The sequence below is a fragment of the Nipponia nippon genome, unplaced genomic scaffold, assembly GCF_047370975.1.
Source record: "Nipponia nippon isolate SJK-2023a ecotype South Korea unplaced genomic scaffold, ASM4737097v1 scaffold_4, whole genome shotgun sequence".
In the NCBI taxonomy this organism is placed as follows: Eukaryota; Metazoa; Chordata; class Aves; order Pelecaniformes; family Threskiornithidae; genus Nipponia; species Nipponia nippon.
Window position 1 is genome coordinate 12,205,061 of NW_028262358.1, and position 14,669 is coordinate 12,219,729.

General features: G+C 45.6%; 2 protein-coding genes across 18 annotated transcripts in view; both read right to left on the reverse strand.

Annotated features, from left to right (window-relative positions):
- The window catches only part of COMMD1 (copper metabolism domain containing 1), a 128,450-nt gene extending 124,038 nt beyond the window's left edge, over positions 1-4,412 (reverse strand). For 6 of the 13 annotated variants that reach the window (XR_015708908.1, XM_087777172.1, XM_087777173.1 and 3 more), the window contains exon 1: positions 4,174-4,411. Coding sequence is in view for 11 of the 13 variants with exons in the window: in XM_087777172.1 (XP_087633298.1) it covers positions 4,174-4,365 (192 nt within the window). In the remaining 2 variants the exon portion in view is untranslated. Of the gene's footprint in view, positions 1-4,173 lie in introns of all 13 variants that reach the window. The other 7 variants (XR_015708909.1, XM_087777180.1, XM_009467605.2 and 4 more) reach the window with 2 other exon arrangements.
- An 862-nt stretch (positions 4,413-5,274) lies between these two features.
- CRLS1 (cardiolipin synthase 1) lies at positions 5,275-11,305 on the reverse strand. 5 transcript variants are annotated; one of them, XR_015708906.1, is made up of 8 exons: positions 10,764-11,305; positions 10,199-10,336; positions 9,451-9,580; positions 8,899-8,984; positions 8,399-8,467; positions 7,974-8,065; positions 7,302-7,521; positions 5,275-6,351 (listed from the first exon to the last, which is right to left on the reverse strand). XR_015708906.1 is itself a non-coding variant. In XM_087777166.1 (7 exons), exons 1-7 carry the CDS (start codon positions 11,133-11,135, stop codon positions 6,264-6,266), a joined length of 975 nt encoding a protein of 324 aa, XP_087633292.1. In that variant the 5' UTR covers positions 11,136-11,305; the 3' UTR covers positions 5,275-6,263. The 5 variants fall into 5 exon arrangements, 3 of the variants coding, with proteins under 3 accessions (XP_087633292.1, XP_087633295.1, XP_087633294.1); XR_015708907.1 differs by lacking the exon at positions 8,399-8,467; XM_087777166.1 differs by lacking the exon at positions 7,302-7,521.
- Positions 11,306-14,669: the final 3,364 nt, after the last annotated feature.

Sequence of the window (14,669 nt, forward strand, 5' to 3'; positions counted from 1 at the left end):
TTGCATTGCTTAGCTCACAACTTCGACTTTAAGGTGTGCTGAACTGCATAAACTTTGGTTATTTCCCAGGAATTTCATTCATAAGGAGATGAGAATAGCGGTGGCCATGAAGACCATGAGACACACCTGATAAAGCGAGATGCTAATTTACATTGGAAGGCATGACCTCAAAGACCACAGTTGTTATCAGTTTTGGTTCTTAAAGCAAGCAGCACACAGGGAATGTGATATCCTCTCCCCAGCATATTGCCATCCTCCTAAGCTATATGCCCATGTTACAACAATTGGTAAATATCCAATAATTTTAATCATCTGTGTTTTCTGAGGCCTGAATTAACATTATATCCAGAATATGACACCTCAATAGTGCTTGAATAAGAGTTGTATTTGAGAGGGAAAGAAAAAAAAAACCCACAGACAAAACCAGAGTGTCTTAAGTCCTGCAAGAATCACTCTTTATGATTCAGCTTTCATTCCAGACTTTTCAGGGCATCATATGAATCTGATCATTAAAGAAACAATGGATCCTTCATAAAAGCAGAACATGAGTGCCAGCATCCTCATCAAATTCCAAATCTGTTTGCAGATGACACCAAGTTGGGTGGAAGTATTGATCTGCTGGAGGGCAGGAAGGCCCTACAGAGGGACCTGGACAGGCTGGATCGTTGGGCCGGGGCCAACTGTGTGAGATTCAACAAGGCTCAGCGCCGGGTCCTGCACTTGGTTCACAACAACCCCATGCAACGCTACAGGCTGGGGGAGGAGTGGCTGGAGAGCTGCCTGGCAGAAAAGGACCTGGGGGTGTTGGTCGACAGCCACCTGAACATGAGCCAGCAGTGTGCCCAGGTGGCCAAGAGGGCCAATGGCATCCTGGCTTGTATCACGAATAGTGTGGCCAGCAGGCCCAGGGAGGTGATCATGCCCCTGTACTCGGCACTGGTGAGGCCGCACCTCGAGTACCGTGTTCAGTTTTGGGCCCCTCACTACAAGGACATTGAGGTGCTGGAGCGTGTCCAGAGAAGGGCAACGAAGCTGGTGAGGGGTCTAGAGCACAAGTCTTACGAGGAGCGGTTGAGGGAGCTGGGGTTGTTTAGTCTGGAGAAGAGGAGGCTGAGGGGAGACCTTATTGCCCTCTACAACTACGTGAAAGGAGTTTGTAGCAAGGTGGGGGTCGGTCTCTTCTCCCAAGTAACAAGTGACAGGACGAGAAGAAATGGCCTCAAGCTGTGCCAGGGGAAGTTTAGGTTGGATATTAGGAAAAAATTCTTCACCGAAAGGGTGGTCAAGCATTGGAACAGGCTGCCCAGGGAAGGGGTTGAGTCTCCATCCCTGGAGGTATTTAAAAGAAGGGTAGACATGGTGCTCAAGGACATGGTTTAGTGGTGGACTTGGCAGTGATAGGCTAACGGTTGGACTCGATGATCTTAAGGGTCTTTTGCAACCTTAATGATTCTATGATTCTATAACTACATTTGCCTACCTAAGTTTCTCTAGCTCTTTCCTCTGGATGTGGCACTGTCTTTTCTTCTGGCCTCAAACACATCGTACTGGCTGAGCAGCTGTCACATTTCAGCGATGGCTAAAGAACTACCCATTCCTGCAAACAGAAAAAGCAAAGCCTATATAGAGTTTGGAGAGTATTCATATAAAATTCTCTTTTATCTAAAGTTACTGCACTCAAGTACTGCCCTGAAATAAGTAGAAAAATAATACCTGTGTTTGCCAGGTATCTGCCAAACTTAACTCTCAGAGGTAAGTCAAAAGCACCTCAGAAAAAAAAAAAAAAAAACACTAGGAAAAAACAGGTAAGCCAAAAAAAAAAAAAAGAGAGAGAACCACCAGGTCTGAAAAATTACTATCAGAACAGGGAAGAATGGGTATCACAGTAAAATTTGGCTTAGGCAGATTTAGAGCAGAAAATAATTTTAAAAATAAAACTGAAAAGCAAATCAAGAATTGAACAGGAACCTACAATTGTTGAAATATCAGCCAGAATACATGGGGCGGGAAGCAGGGGAGAGAATGTAGGGAGTATTAGCTTCTTTTTCGAAAAGAATATGAATCAGGAGAAAGCTGTCTTTTTTTTTTTTTTTTTTTTTTTCCCCCAGTGATACTGTCAGGTAGAACTCAAAACATCCTGGCTTTTAGCCATGGATTGAGACACTGATCCTCACCAGGCTTCATTTCCTGAGCTCTGGTCACCATCACTTCATGAAACATCACAGAGAACACGCAGTGTGTCCAATTCTGAGAAACTCTAGTTCACTGCTCAGTATATCAACAGCCATTGATTTCAGTTTACTTCAGTATGCCAGCAAAATAGCTTGCAACATATAAAAGAGCACATCTCGCTTCCCGCTCCCCTTCACTCCTGCTATACAGTCCCAACTGTCTCCTTTGATCATCTCTGATGCCTGTCACATCTTTTCATGAGAGAATTTAAACTCGGGAACTTCACAGTAATTTGCTTTTTCTTCCTCCCTTTGAGTTAGTCAGTAATTCAACAGAAAACTGTCAGATCACAGAGCAGCCCAGAAAGCACTGTAGTTGTCAAAAGGTAAGAATTAGCGGCAGTAGATAGTGCAAAAGGAACAAGCCCCCCCCTGCCCTCCTGCTCTTTGGCAATAACATACTTCCCAACGGGCATCCTACACCTTGCAGAACATGTGGCAGACCTGACCGCATGAGCAACGACAAAGAAGCGTCAAACTGAAGTGGTATGTTTCACGTACACAGTTCCTTACCTGATCCACAAAAAGGGAGGCTGCTGCTAACAGCGCTGTGGGCACAGCATAATTATGAGAGACTAAGCTGTGTTCTCTGCTGAATCTGGTGACACTGCACTTAATGATTCAGGTATTTAAAGCATTTAACTGTTCATCTGCTGGGCTAACATGCATGTTTGCACTAACATACTGACTCCTGATACAGACGCAGCAATATAGTGAAAAAAACAAGAGAGAACATTTTACAGTATTTTTTTCTTTTAAAAAGCACATACACACTTACCTTTGACCTTGTAACAAATAAGAACACAGATAAAAGCAAGCAAAGGCAACTCCTTGTCAAATTTCTGATATTTTTCATCATACAGAACAACACAACATAATCCCAAAGGTTCCTCAGAGGACAGTAATTTAAAAGATGTTGTTTTGCAAAACATATTAATGATCTTGAGCAATACAAACAGCATGCAGTAAAAATAACGTGTAGTGACAAGGAAAGCATAGCAAGCAGACATGTTGCAGCTTTACTTGTATGGAAAAAAAGGACACTTTAGGAAGGAAAAAAGCCATCATAAAAAGCTCACTACTAAAGACAGGGGTTTGGGCATGAAAAATTATCCAGCCGGAACTACGTTACTGCATTTAGTTATATTTTTTCCTCACACGAGTGTGTCAAAAAACGACCGACCAAGTGTACAAGCCCTGCTAAACAGTCGCGGATTTAACCACCAGGTGGCAGCGGCCATCCAAGCTTTTTGCCCCTGGAGGCCCCCCTGTGCCACAACGAGCTGCTACTCTACCCTTTTGTCCCTGAATGGAGTGCAGAAAAATCCATTCCGGAGAAAAATACCTTCTCTTACGCATAAAGCAAGATCTGTTTTCTATTTAAAATGGCTTACTTTATACTTGGTGATGCTTTTCCCAAAATACAGTTTTCCCGTAAGAAACCTGTATTTTGAATAGTAGCTCTTCTCAGAAAGTTCTCACAGAGCGGTACTTCTTTCCAGGAGCGTAAAAGCGAGGAGCCGTCTTTCACCTTTCACGGCGCACTGGCCCGACGGGCTCCTGCTCTTGCGGAGACGCGAAGGCAGAGCCCGACCTCGCCCGGGCCTCGGCTCCCCACCGAGCCGCCTGCTGCCCGCGCCCTGCGCCGTAAGGGACGAAGCCAAGGCTACGCCGGCCGCTTTCACCCATCCCGCGGCCGCGGCAGGGCAGGGCTGTGCTCAGGGCCCCGGCCCGGCGCCAGCCCTGTACCAGAAGCGCCCGGTACAGGTCAGCCCCACGCTGCCGGCGGCCGGTTTCGCCCCCACCTCCTCCTCCTTGTGCGGGGGACACACGCCGCACACCCAGGGGCAGCGAGGACGAGGAAATGGTTTCCCCCAGGGTAGGCGCCCCGGAGCGGGACCGCGTCCCCCCTCCAGAGCCCCGGGCCCGCCCCGGCCGGTACCTGGAGGAGGCCGCCCATCTTGGCGCGCAGGGCGCGGAACTCCTCCGGCGCCGCCTCGGGGTAGAGCTGCCCGCGCAGCAGCTCCTCGGTGATGTCCGCGTTGCCGTAGTAGGCGGCCTGGGCGATGCCGCTGAGGAGGGCGCTCAGCGGCTTGGAGCCTTCGGGCGGCGGCGGCTGCTCCGGCGCCGCCATGGTGGAGAGGGCGGAGCCGCTCGCGGCCCCGCCCCGACCGCGGCTACCGGTACGGCGGCCGCGCCGGGACAGCCCAGGCCGCGCCCGCCCACGCGTGTACCGAGCTTTCTGACGGGGGTGAGACGGACGGCGCTCACGGAGAGCTCACCGTGCCTATCGAGGACCACACACGTACGTGGCAAAAGCAGCGGCTCTACCATCCAGACGAATTTTATTTAACACAAATATTTAGGCACGTACCACCGAGTAATCGCACACTGAACTTGTTATCGACGCAGGCAGTGACAACTGCAATGACACACAGGAACGCACACCCTTCGCTGACCAGTATTCTTCCCTTCCCTGACGATTTCATGCAATGGTTCAAACGTACCTGCGATTTAAAAAAAAAAAAAAACAACAAAAAAACAAACACAAAAAAACCCCAATCCCATTAACCAGAACCAAACAAAAATTACCTGACTGGGTACAATAAATTTCTGCTTTCTAATCTGTTTCTTCAAGAAAAAGTACTCCATTTTACTAAATACTCAGGTATTTTAAGGAAACTTCCATAGGCTTTGCGCTCTGTCCCTTCGCTATAAGGTGTAGCATCAACCACAAAACACGGGGACAGTTAAGAAGAAGGTACTAATAAAAATCAAGTGTTTTCTCTGTGCACCATTCTATACAAGTTTAAATATAAAAAATATTAAAATGCTTTGTATATACAAGCATATGCAGTCACAAAAGAGACTGTGTGCTCTCAAGAGACGTCTACAGCAAATTTTCTTCTGTTCATAATACACTGGTATCACATACCACCTGATTGCAATGATTTAAGCCCTTCATAGTTGCACTGGTTTTTATGACATACAAGAAATCACACGTTGCTCCAAAATAGAAAACATAAGATTATGATCAACATGATCTGTTCTGCCTAGTGCTTTATTCTGCATCTTGCTGTAAGCAGAGAACACGCAAAGAACAGGCGCCAGCTCTCCGCGTCGGAGAGGATCCCAGCATACGCCTCTTGAAGCTAGGGTACAGGAAGAATGAATAGTACGTGCACCGACAAGTTTCTTCCACTCTCCCCATTCATTTGGACAGTATTTAAAAAGTCCTTCCTCTCCCATGGTACTTAGATTAAACAGCATCTTTAGAGGCTTTAAAGAATCTGGAGACAGAGGAGAGTTTCTTTCGATCACTAGAAATGAATACATAGCATGAGAAATGGAACTCCATTTGGGTACAGACTCTTCACTGCATGGCTGACCCTTCTGGGACTCAGAACTCTCCTCTGATGAGGACAGTTCACTGTTGCTCATACTTAAAAAGAAAAGGGAGCAGGGTCGTGACTCTTCACGGCTTATCCGTATCACCACGGAATACGAAGTAAAATTTCTATCAGTCCGGTGTAAATTTCTGAAGATACTGTTCCTCGATTACATGCTTTCTTCCGCTGCAAGCTGACGTACATCATTAAGTCCTAATGAGCAATGCTGGTTTACTGACTTAGGTTGAAGTACAAATTTGTTCTTGTAATTGCTTTTTCGTTTCAGATCTCAGCCTACTCAATGCCTTGCATGAAGATGGCAAAAAAGCTGGTGAAGAGTGCGTATTTTGACTTCAAAAACAGTATAAAATTATTCAGAATGCACATGGCAGCAACCAGTAACCTGTGTCTTTATGAATATTATTTATTTGTTTTTGTAAACAACCTCATTTTTAACAAATTAAAAATACATTGAGAAGTCTCTCTCTATATATACACAGTACATGTTCAAACTTCACTTCATTGTGATGCCGTGGTTTAAGCAGAAAAACAAGAGTTCTTGATCCAAAACTCAGTTGCATTACAACCATCTTCGGCAGTACAGCACACCACGCTGCCAAGGCCCGGCCCTTCCAGGAATACTTCATTTGTTATTTATCACCTGAACCGTTTTCCGGCCATAGTGGTAATAGCTGTACGCAGATGTTACCGTTGTGAAAGCTGTGATGCACCTTTGGGGAAAATAGTTCCCGTAAGTCATTTGAGTCTAAGTATGATAATAAAAAGTGTTATTTTTAAGCATTTTCCCTGTTTTTCAGTACACAGTCATGGACTATGTCCTACAGAAATGCAGTTTACAATTTATATGCTGAAATTTGGTTCTAAGTGGAGGATTAGATAAACAAAGGAACTGCCACCCAGCGCTAAGCAGCATGCTTCTGTTAACTGCATACTAGGCCAAGTTTTTACCGTATTAGCACTTGTTTTAGAGACGGCAAAAGATTCAGTATTTGCAGCCTACGTAATTTTTACCAGCTTGAGAACTGACTGATGTGAGAAACTATCCCTTGGTAGTATGAAAGGGGAACATTCAAATCATACAAGACTTGAACTTATAATTTTACCAAGTTCCAAAGCTAAGGCACAAGTTTTGGCTTCAGCCTCTTTTGTTCCCTTCCCAGACGCTGGGTAATAATCATATATATTTCTAAATTAGCAGTGCTCCTCTGTGTCAAAGGCTGACACCATTCGGGTGCGAGCCACTGCTACAGTCCTGCCCCTCCATTACAGCTGCCCTCCCTGGACACGCTGCCAGACTCATTCAGGTCATTTTTGACAGTGTTTATAGAGGACTCTGCTAAATTGTACCCAGCATCTCTCCATTACTCACAACATGGTAACTCTCTCATAGAGTCCCAGACAAGCAGCAAGGTCAGCATCTTGCACAGGTGCCATTCCAGATTTGGCTTTCCAACAGGATGAAAAACCACAATGACCCTTAAGATCAAGGTTCCTAGCGCCTTAGAAGCTTGAGTTTTGCATTTGTTTTGTTGTTGTTTTGTTGTTGTTTGGTTTGTTTTTTTTTTAATCCAAAAGACAAGTAACACTGGATTTTCCACTACTTTAAGTTATTTAGTAATTCTGCTATCTGCTATTCAGCCTTTTTGTTCCGAACTCTTACCTAACTGCTCAGGAGAAATTACTGCACTTGTAACACCTGCCCTCAGCTGCAATTGAGGTTCAGACACAGTTCAGACCTCCAATAACAGTGAAAGGAACAGCCATTATTTAGGGAGGTATGCTCCGGTATGCGTGTTTTCATTCGATCCCGCCCCTTCCTTCCTACAGTCTAGCAGGAATCACCATTTTTTTCAGGTGCTTTTCAAAGAGGCTTCAGAAACCTAGATTTCAAGATAGCAGGTACAGTACAAAGCAAAAATAAGAAAACACTTCCCATATATTTTTACTGGTATCAAGGTTGTTTTTTCAAGGACACTTACAGCATGAATAAATAAAGAACCCACACAGCCTTTCTTCCCACTCCCTTCTTTTCTATTAATCTGAATTTACACTTTGCATGTACATCATGTCTTCTCTGAAGACTTGTTTCTTAAGCCGTTATTCCTGGATCTTAACTAGTTTAATTTGGCTACTTTTTGCTTGTATAAATTAAGTACCAATAAATATCTAGCTCCTGTGTCAGTTAAGAATAAACGTGTAAAAATTCAGCTGTATGGGTCTACTACATCATCTGGGCACAGTTTTTTTGTTCCACAAAATTAGATTAATCTCAATTACCAGTTTCTTTAGGAGTACATTAAATTATCTGAAAAAAAGTGAAGAGAGAAGTTACCATAATGTCTGCAGATATATGCTGTCCACATAATTGAAAACAGGAGCTGCTAAAGAAGCTGCCACCAAAATTAGCTGAACCGCTGTATTCATCTGATGAAAGCAAAATAGGAAATGTGACCAAAATGAAGACGTGTACTATGCAAGGAATACCAATATACACTTTTATTACTGGTTTAAGTATTAGTCTATATACAGAAAATTTATTTAGAAACCTCTTTTAATGAAGCATCTTACACGCTTGAAATTAGCACGTGCTCTGACAGAGTGTAGTTGAAAATCTCTCAGGATTTAAGCTGCCTCCAAATCAGTCAGCACTATTTTGAAACTGCATTCAGCAGAAGTAGTAAACAGCCCCCTCCCTCCAAACTACACACCACCCCAAGTACTGAGGAGTTACCTTTTGCAACGAGTTACTACTCTTACCTTGCTAATGAATGTTGGTTTTAATTGGGCAGTAGCATAACAGGGGTTAAAATACCTACTGAGTGTTCTCTGTTGGGTGAGAAAAGAGGGGCGGGGGGGAAAAAGGCAATTCTAGTATATGCAATTTGATATACCTCTTTACACGATACAGAAAAGTCAATTGTAGCACTAAAGAATTATATTGCTACTGCTCTTATATGATTTATTACACATCGTACACAGGAAAAAAGTTATCTATAGCTCTGACTCATCTTTATGAAACCTATTTTATGAAATACTGTTCTGCTTATAAATCTATCTGGCAAAAGAACAAGCACAGCCTTACATCTTAGGCTATCCACCCAAGTTTTGAGCAACCATCAAGTCTCAAGATGAAAATCTCTTGGTTGCAACTTTGTTAAAGCTTATTCATTTTTTTTATACTTGCAAAAATACAGCAGATTTAATCAAGATAAAATGATTACATGTTCATACAATTTTGTTTAATGCTATACACTTACCGGTGGAGAAAGAGTTTTGTATCGCACATAAAAAACAGCAGCAATGAGCGCTACATCCCTCAGAATAATCATGGAAGTCAGTGAAACTGAAAAACCAAGCCAACAGGATCTAGTGAAAAATTACGTCCATGACCAAAAAGAAAACAAAGTACGAAGCAAGAAGAAATAACCACTCCCAAATTCTTCTGAACAAGTTTTATGCGTGACTGAAGATTTTTAACATGCCTTCTGAAAGGGTTTAATCTGAAGTCTTAAAACAATCCAGTCTATGAGAAAATTTTTGATATAGCTACTAACTATCACTGCTTTAAAGAAAGTACATTTGAAAATGGCAGTATATGCTAGTTATTTTTGTATATGGCAGCATATGGTTTTTGTGAGGTCTACTGGAGGAGTGTTTTTTCAGTATTTAATAGGAGCAAAGTGCAACTGACAAAGCAAGAGTTCCAAGCCATACACAGTTTGCCCTCACAGAAACACAACAAATATTACTATGCATAAAATCAGCTTCTTTACCATGTATAGTACACACAAGTAATGACATTTTCTCACCTGGGATAAGATTTGCACAAGTTAGGCTTACATAGAGCACACTGATGAGAATTTTATCAGCCAGAGGATCAAGAGCACTTCCCAAAGCTGATTTCTGATTAGCCCAGTTTCGTGCAATAAATCCATCCAACTAGGAAAAACAAAGTTCAATGTTCCTCTGTTAGAAAACTAAGAATAAAAATAGCTTATACATGGTGCTGTTACAGAGATATTTCATGAACGACATCACATAATACAGCTAGTGTAACTAAGGTGAAATATGATACCTGTTAGCTGATATTTCTATCATGCTTTTTCAAATTACATTACAGATTCTGGAAGCCTCTGAACATATTAAATTCTCATTATTAAAAAAAAAATAAAAAGGAAGGAAAAAAAAACCAGGAAGAAGGAAAAAAGGTAACCGATGTTCTAAAATTCACACGATTATTGTCACGATGGGTGCACCGTGTACACCTGCATATGGTAACAGACCACTAGATGCATAAATATTGACTGGACAATGCCCACCTGGGGCTGGTCAGGGAAGCCTTTGCTCCACCAGCACTTAAGTCCCCTTCAGCTACCTGCGAGCTCCCTTCGCAATGTCACAAAGGATGTATATACCATTTCTAGAAAACAATGAATATAAAACCTAATCTGTTTATTCATTTCTATTCTACATTAGAGTATAAATTTCAATGCACGTTAATGGGATCACCGTAACCCACGCTATCCCCAAAGTATTTCCAAACTAGTGTAAACATACCAAATCCGTTACGCCAGCCAAAACAAAGACACCTAGTGCAACACTGAAATTTTCTTCAACAATCAAATAGCCTAAAACTGGCGCCAAACCCATTCTTGCCATTGACAGTATATTTGGGATCGTCCAGGGGTTTTCATACTGTAAAGCAAGAAAGCAAAAACTTCAGGCCAGGAAGGCAAACCCTAACTTGGCACGTAACAGAATTAATCAAGACAAATACCCGCTTTAAGTTGAACTGGCCAGAAAGCCTTCCAAGTTCTTGGAAGCAACCTGCCGTTTGCGCAATACATGCGGACATGGCCTCTAACTACTAAACATTAACTTCGGCTTCAGAAGGAAAGCACGTTGCTACCGAGAGACCCAGAAAACCCTTGTTCGGCTGCAAGTTTGGGCGTGACACCTGTTTCCAGCAGGCAGCGCGCCTTCGGCTGTGCTACGGGGTAACAAGTGCTCCCCCACGCGCTGCACCGCTTCGCCCCCGCCCCTCAGCGGCGGAGCGCGCCCGCCAGCTTCCCGCACCCAGGAAGGCGAGAAAGCGTCCGCCGCGCCCCCCCGGGTCACGTACCAGCTCGGCGTAGCGCCCCGCCGCACGCCGCTCCCGGGGGGGTTCCGGCGGCGCGGCCCCGCCGCTGAGGAGGCGCCAGGCGGCGGCGGGCGCGCGCACCAGCCGCTGGTGCTCGCGTAGCAGCCGTTGGTGCGGGCGCAGGGCGGGCGCCGCGCGCGGCCCCGCCAGAGTCCCCGCGCCCGCCGCGAGGCAGAAGACGCCGCTGTTGCCACGGCGGCGGCCGCCCGCCCCCCCGCCGCGCCCCTCCGCCGCTTCGGCCGCCGCCGCCCCGGGCCGGCTGGCCAGAGGCCCGGCGCCGTCGCCCGGCCGCCTCCGCCCCGCGCCGCGGAGGAGCCCCCAGACGCCCCTGCCCAGCCAAGCGGCGGCCAGCATGGTGTGGGGTGGCGCCTGCTCGCGGCCCCTACGCGCGCTGCGGCTCTGCCCGCGGGAGCGAGCGGCCTCCCGCCGCTAGCGCCATCCGCCGCCCCGACAGAGTGGCGGGGGCTCGGGGACAGGGTACGAGCCGCGGGATGTGCGTGTGCGGCGACGGGGCGGGGGGACGATGACGACGCGTGCGACTTTTTGCGACGCTTTACGGCAGCCCCTTCCCCGCCGGGCCGCGCGCTTTACGGCAGGCTGCCACCAGCGGCGGGCGCGGCGGCTGCATTAAAAAATCCCAGCTGTGAGGAGAAATACGGAGGAAAACAGCTTTTCCGCCGTTTTCCGCCCTACCTGCCAATGGAGGCTCTGCCCTAGGGACCCCCGGGCGCGGATGGCAGCCTCCATGGCAGCGTGGTGGGCGGCTGCCCGGGGTCACCGTGCTCCTCCTCACGGCGGGGCGGCTTCGTGGGGCCGCGCTTTTTGCTCCAGCTGTTCTCTTACGAGCCCTTAATGGAGGAAGGTGAAGGTTTGCTTTACCGTAAGAGACTTCTCAGAGGACCTAAGTAGTCTCTTCTTCTTGGTACTTGTTCTTCACCCTCCCTCGCCCACGTTTACTTTAGCTTAAGGAGAAAGAAGAGTTTACTTTTCCATGTACAATCATTTATTTGCTCCTGAGGCTTGCTCCTACCCACCTTCCCTAACACTAAGAGACATTGTTATGTTTCATATTTCTGGCATCAGTTTATCATGCAGCTAAAGGTTTGACCCCCAGGTGTTCAATCAACTTTAATTACACACAGTAGTCAATAACTGGCAAAACAAAGGTAGTCTTTAAAAAAACAAAACAAACCCAACCAATCACATGTAGGATATTTAACTGTACCTCTTGCACAGATGTTTGAAAGCCTCGAGAAAGCTAAAATGTATATGACCTTGTTAATTTATTGGTTCCTTTACCACATCAAATTAGAGGTAGTTGCTTTTTCTTTTGTGTTTTTTAACTGTGGGGAGGATGAAGGCAGGAGTAAAAGAACATGACCTGGACGCTGGAACAGGGTGCACCATTGCCACACCACGTAACACACACATCCTCAAAAGAAGCCGACACCAGCACATGTCTGGTATTCACTTGTCCCAGACCAGCTGCAGATCAAGAACCATAAGACAAATCAGACCCTATTTCAAATAGCAAATTGAGGAAAACTGCAATCTGTTTATAAACACTTCACTAACAGTCAAATTCAATCCAAAATATTATTATGGAGAATGAACTGGTCATCTTGGTGGACTTGGCAGCGTTAGGTTTGTGGTTGGACTCGATGATCTTACAGGTCTTTTCCAATCTAAATGATTCTATGATTCTATCAGCAAGTTCACAGATGATACAAAAGTGGGAGGAGTGGCTGACACACCAGAGGGTGGTGCTGCCTTTCAAAAGGACCTCACCAGGCAGGAGAATTGGTCTGACAGGAACCTCATGAAGTTCAACAAGGGGCAATACAAAGTCTTGCACCTGGGGAGGGGTAACCCCAGGCCCCAGGACATGCTGGTGGCCTACCGACTGGAAAGCACCTCTGCGGAGAATGGAGTCTCCAGCTGTGGAGATACTCAAAAGCCAAGTGGACATGGACCTGGGCACCTGGCTCTGGGTGGTCCTGCTTGAGCAGGGAGGTGGGTCCCTTCCCACCTCTGCCATTCTGTGGTTCTGAGCACAGGCCCCAGAACTCCAGAGAAGGGGTGGTGGAACCCCGCTCCTGAAATTTCAGTTCTGTTCCCTACCCGTTATATCCTGGTTATATTGGCCAAGTCTGAGAAGATTTCTTATATGTGGAAAACAAAAAAAAAACAAACCCAAACCCTGCATTAATCTGTTGGCAAAGATTAAAATCAATGTCTAACACCTGCTTCCCATTGGTTGATACAATAGGTTGCCTCCTCATGTGGGATTAACTCCCAATTTGCAAGAAGGTGTGTCTCCTGTGCTGCCTGAATGCTAACAATCACGGACAGATGACAACTACTGTATGCCCATACGGTTCATACATTAAAAAAAAAAAAGCCATTAAGCACAGTTACCATAACAAGCAAACAAATCCTGGGAAGAGCAGACTGCTTGCCACTTAAGAGTTCGTATGTAGAGCTATAGTTTCTTGGTTTTCTCTTAAGCATCTCATCCTTCAAATTAGTTCTCAATTTCAAGTATACTGAAGTAGGTTCACACGGAGGCAGCATTGAGCAGTTTAACATGTTCTTTCACTTCTGTAAAGTTTGTATTTTCACACAAAAATTGCTGTGGAAGCATGCTGTAGATCAGATCTTTATGTCACTTAATAAAAAAGGCAGAAATAATGAAGCTTATTTTCTTACCTTACAATTTATGTATCATGTCTTACCTTAGAAATAAAAGGGGGAAAACAGAAGGATCAGCAATGCATTCTTGAATTTTTTTTTTTTCCCCCCAAATGCTTACACTGAAAGCTTCTCATCTGCCATTTTATTGCACTAGACCATGATTCTGATGTCATAAAAGTCAGGAAACATTCAGCACTTTACCCTTGCAGAACACACGTTCTTCTGTGGCAGGAACAGAGTTACACAGTGTCCTGGTTTCATCCGGGATAGAGTTAATTTTCTTCCTAGTAGCTGGTATAGTGCTGTGTTTTGGATTTAGTATGAGAATAATGTTGATAACACACTGGTGTTTTAGTTGTTGCTAAGTAGTGCTTACACCAAGTCAAGAACTTGTCAGCTTCTCATGCTCTACTGACTGGCTGTACACCTAAGATAAGGAAAGGCGGGGTTTCCTAGGATAGCAGGAAGGTTTAGGCATAGGTAGGCGGGAGATACACAAGAAGCTGGGAGGGAGCACAGCCAGGGCAGCTGACCCAAACTGGCCAAAGGGATATTCCAACAACTATTTAAGAATACCACTCAGAGATCTACCCCGAGGCTGGATAGTTAGGAGTGGCAGAGTACCTAGGACAGTGGGCACCTCCAGTGTTTTGGAGCTTTACCCCGAATAAGTGCAGAATCCTGAAAAATTAGTGAAATATTTAGAAAAAGTATGCTGTCACCCTGGCAATTCCAGAGACATGAATCACTGCAACATGCTGAGGCCTGGCCCATGCCTACCGAGCCCTGTTCAACACTATTCAGTAGCCTCAAGGGGAAGAGAAGGTCTCTAGATCCGACGACAAAATGAGTGGCGCTGCGGCTACGCCAGCCCCGGCGACTAGCACTGCAGCTGAACCAGAGAACCAACCCGTGCCGGTATCAGTCACCCTCATACACAAGAAGAAATCTTGGAAGCGGAAGTCAGCTCATTTAAGTAACAGATGATGAAAAGGCAGGGCCATCATGAGAAGAGGAAGAACTCGTAAACAAGACAGTAAACACCCAATCCCTATCCCTGAGCGAGCTGCAAGATATGCGAAGAGATTTCAGCTGTTGTCCAGGCAAGCACGTTGTCACCTGGCTGCTGCGATGCTGGGATAACAGGGCCAGGAGCCTGGAATTAGAGGGTAGGGAAGCCAAGCAGCTGGGATC

What these genes read in the sequence shown, in the direction of transcription:
- CRLS1 (XM_087777166.1), bottom strand. Translation starts at nt 11,135, where the DNA reads ATGCTGGCCGCCGCTTGGCTGGGCAGGGGCGTCTGGGGGCTCCTCCGC. An exon ending in TTGTGCAAATCTTATCCCAG is followed by an intron (nt 8,985 to 9,450) that starts GTGAGAAAATGT and finishes TTGGTTTTTCAG; the next exon opens with TTTCACTGACTTCCATGATT. An exon ending in ATATATCTGCAGACATTATG is followed by an intron (nt 6,352 to 7,973) that starts GTAACTTCTCTC and finishes TTTTCCCCAAAG; the next exon opens with GTGCATCACAGCTTTCACAA.